Source organism: Coregonus lavaretus, assembly GCF_964263955.1.
Source record: "Coregonus lavaretus genome assembly, chromosome: 7".
Taxonomy (NCBI): domain Eukaryota; kingdom Metazoa; phylum Chordata; class Actinopteri; order Salmoniformes; family Salmonidae; genus Coregonus; species Coregonus lavaretus.
The window spans coordinates 52,599,478-52,602,802 of record NC_139994.1 but is presented as its reverse complement, the minus strand read 5'-3'; the positions used below and the strand labels follow the sequence as shown (position 1 = coordinate 52,602,802).

The window sequence follows — 3,325 nt, the reverse complement described above, 5'->3', positions numbered from 1 at the left end:
TATTTATTTTACGCTTTATTTATTAGTGGCACAGTGTATAGTAGTGAATATAAACTGCAGCTGGTATCTTTAAATGTCAGTCTTCGCTGTCTGCAATTTGGTAAATAAAAACTTTGAACCTGGAACCATCTATCAAATATTTTAAGTCTGATTGTTAGTCCATTGAAATGACAGTTCAGAGACCAATCCTGTGTCTATTCCTTTAAGATTTAAAGGACTCACAAAAGATGGAGACTTCACAGAGGTCTCCCGTTCTGTCATCCTTTCTGATCTCAATAATAGGTACAGTAGCTACCTCTCATATAACAAATGAGTGTTCAGTGTTTTCAGCATTTGTTGAGTTTGTGATCTCTCGCTCTCTCTGTTTACAGTTGTGCTGAATATCATCGTATGGATGCTTCTGATGTCAGCAGTGGGATTAGGTGTGTACCTCATATTTCCTTTCCTCCCCATAGTCCTTACTGCGAGAATGGCATTGACGGTGGATAAGATACTGCAAGATGCCTAAAGCCACCTATTGAGAGACACTGACAGACTGTATATCATCAATCTCCACTTTCTTGCTCTGACTCCTTTAGGGGCAATGCACCTACATGACTGCCCCTTACAGCCTTATCTCCCCATCTACCTGCTGGTGATCGGGGTGACGTCCGTCGCCTCCCTGCTCCTGTCCTACCTCAATAACACACTGGAGACTGGCTTCCTAAGCCTACTGTGTTCCTTCTGCATCCTCCTCCTCCAACTCTTCAACATCGGCTGGTTCATCAGAGGTAAGCAAGAGGGATGAGAAAAGGAGGTTGAGGGAAGGGAGACGGAGGTAGCAATAGACACATAGCGGCAAATCCTATCTTCCACTTCAGTCAAATGTTCACTTGCAGTCATACATTAATGTCAATGGGAGACCAACTGAAAGGATTCACAACAGTGTAGAGAGGCCAGGGGAAACAGGAAATTATATGTTGAAGTTTTGGGGCACAAACCGTGAACCAGAACACTTGAACACATGTTGCAGAATAGTCTAGCACCACCAACTTCACATTGTCATTACCAATACACAGCCTCCATAGTATGTCACAACGTAAACAGTAACGTTATTTCCCAAAATCTATATATACAGTGCATTCGGAAAGTATTTAGACCCCTTGACTTTTTCCACATTTTTTCTTCTTCGTAAAATAGATTAAATTGTTGTTTTTTTTCCCCTAATCAATCTACACACAATACCCCGTAATGACAAAGAAAAAATTGGTTTTTAGAAATGTTTGCAACTGTATAAAAAAAATAAAACGGAAATATCACATTTACATAAGTATTCAGACCCTTTACTCAGTACTGTCTTGAAGCACCTTTGGCAGTGATTACAGCCTCAAGTCTTCTTGGGTATGACGCAACAAGCTTTGCACACCTGTATTTGGGGAGTTTCTCCCATTCTGCTCTGCAGATCCTCTCAAGCTCTGTCAGGTTGGATTGGGAGCGTCACTGCACAGCTATTTTCAGGTCTCTCCAGAGATGTTCGATCGGGTTCAAGTCCGGGTTCTGGCTGGGTCACTCAAGGACATTCAGAGACTTGTCCTGAAGCCACTCCTGCGTTGTCATGGCTGTGTGCTTAGGGTCGTTGTCCTGTTGGAAGGTGAACCTTCGCACCAGTCTGAGGTCCTGAGCGCTCTGGAGCAGGTGTTCATCAAGGATCTCTCTGTACTTTGCTCTGTTCATCTTTCCTTCGATCCTGACTAGTCTCCCAGTCCCTGCTGCTGAAAAACATCCCCACAGCATGATGCTGCCACCACCATGCTTCACCATAGGGATGGTGCCAGGTTTCCTCCAGACGTGACGCTTGGCAGTCAGGCCAAATAGTTCAATCTTGGTTTCATCAGACCAGAGAATCTTGTTTCTCATGGTCTGAGTCCTTTAGGTGCCTTTTGGCAAACTCCAAGCGGGCTGTCATGTGCCTTCCATTTAAGAATGATGGAGGCCACTGTGTTCTTGGGACCTTCAATGCTGCAGACATGTTTTGGTACCCCTCCCCAGATCTGTGCCTCGACACAATCCTGTCTCTGAACTCTATGGACAATTCCTTTGACCTCATGGCTTGGATTGTGTTCTGACATGCACTGTCAACTGTGGGACCTTATATACACAGCTGTGTGCCTTTCCAAATCATGTCCAATCAATTGTATTTACCACAGCTGGACTCCAATCAAGTTGTAGAAACATCTCAAGGATGATCAATGGAAACAGGATACACCTGAGCTCAATTTGGAGTCTGAAGGGTCTGAATACGTATGTAAATAAGGTATTTTTTTATACATTTGCAAACATTTCAAAAAACATGTTTTCGCTTTGTCATTTGGGGTATTGTGTGTAGATTGATGGGGGGGGGGGTTTACGTAATCCATTTTAGAATAAGGCTGTAAAAAGTCAAGGGGTCTGAATACTTTCCGAATACACTGTACGTATTATTGTCTAACATTATTCCTTGTTGTTCTCTGTATCTTAAGGGAGTGAGTGGGTGTACTCCATATTTCCCCCCAACTATGATTCGAACAGTGGAGAGAAGTACTGTCAGAGGACGATATACCTGTTTGCTTTCTGGTTCAACAGCCTGGGCAGCATCTGTATGGTTGTGGTGTTCTCCTGTGGAGTGTACTTCATCTTCCTTACCTGTGTGAAAATGGCATTTAGAGGACACCATTTATTACATTCACATAATAGATCATATGGTGTGGAAGCTTGAGAACTCTGTGGCACTGAAACCTAACTAGCATGGTTTTGCTGTTATGTGTGTGTGTGTGTGTGTGTGTGTGTGTGTGTGTGTGTGTGTGTGTGTGTGTGTCAAATCAAATCACATTTTATTTGTCACATGCGCCGAATATAACAGGTGTAGACCTTACAGTGAAATGCTTATTTACAAACCCTTAACCAGCAATGCAGTTTTAAGAAAGAATACCCCCCCCCCCCCAAAAAAAGGAAAATATATATACAGTGGCTTGCGAAAGTATTCACCCCTCCTTGGCATTTTTCCTATTTTGTTGCCTAACAACCTGGAATTAAAATTGATTTTTGGGGGGTTTGTATCATTTGATTTACACAACATGCCTACCACTTTGAAGATGGAAAATATGTTTTATTGTGAAACAAACAACAAATAAGCCAAAAAAACTGACTTGAGCGTGCATAACTATTCACTCCCCCAAAGTCAATACTTTGTAGAGCCACCTTTTGCAGCAATTACAGCTGCAAGTCTCTTGGGATATGTCTCTATAAGCTTGGCATATCTAGCCACTGGGATCTTTGCCCATTCTTCAAGGCAAAACTGCTCCAGCTC

The 3,325-nt window shown here is 42.7% G+C and overlaps 1 protein-coding gene across 1 annotated transcript; it reads left to right on the top strand.

Annotated features, from left to right (window-relative positions):
- Positions 1-211: 211 nt before the first annotated feature.
- LOC311133088 (transmembrane protein 272-like) lies at positions 212-2,734 on the top strand (the record flags this gene model as incomplete). The annotated part of the gene is made up of 4 exons (XM_084166523.1): positions 212-282; positions 372-422; positions 579-770; positions 2,499-2,734. The coding sequence occupies exons 1-4, from the start codon at positions 228-230 to the stop codon at positions 2,732-2,734; spliced, it is 534 nt and encodes a 177-aa protein (XP_084022649.1). The 5' UTR covers positions 212-227.
- Between the last annotated feature and the right edge of the window lie 591 nt (positions 2,735-3,325).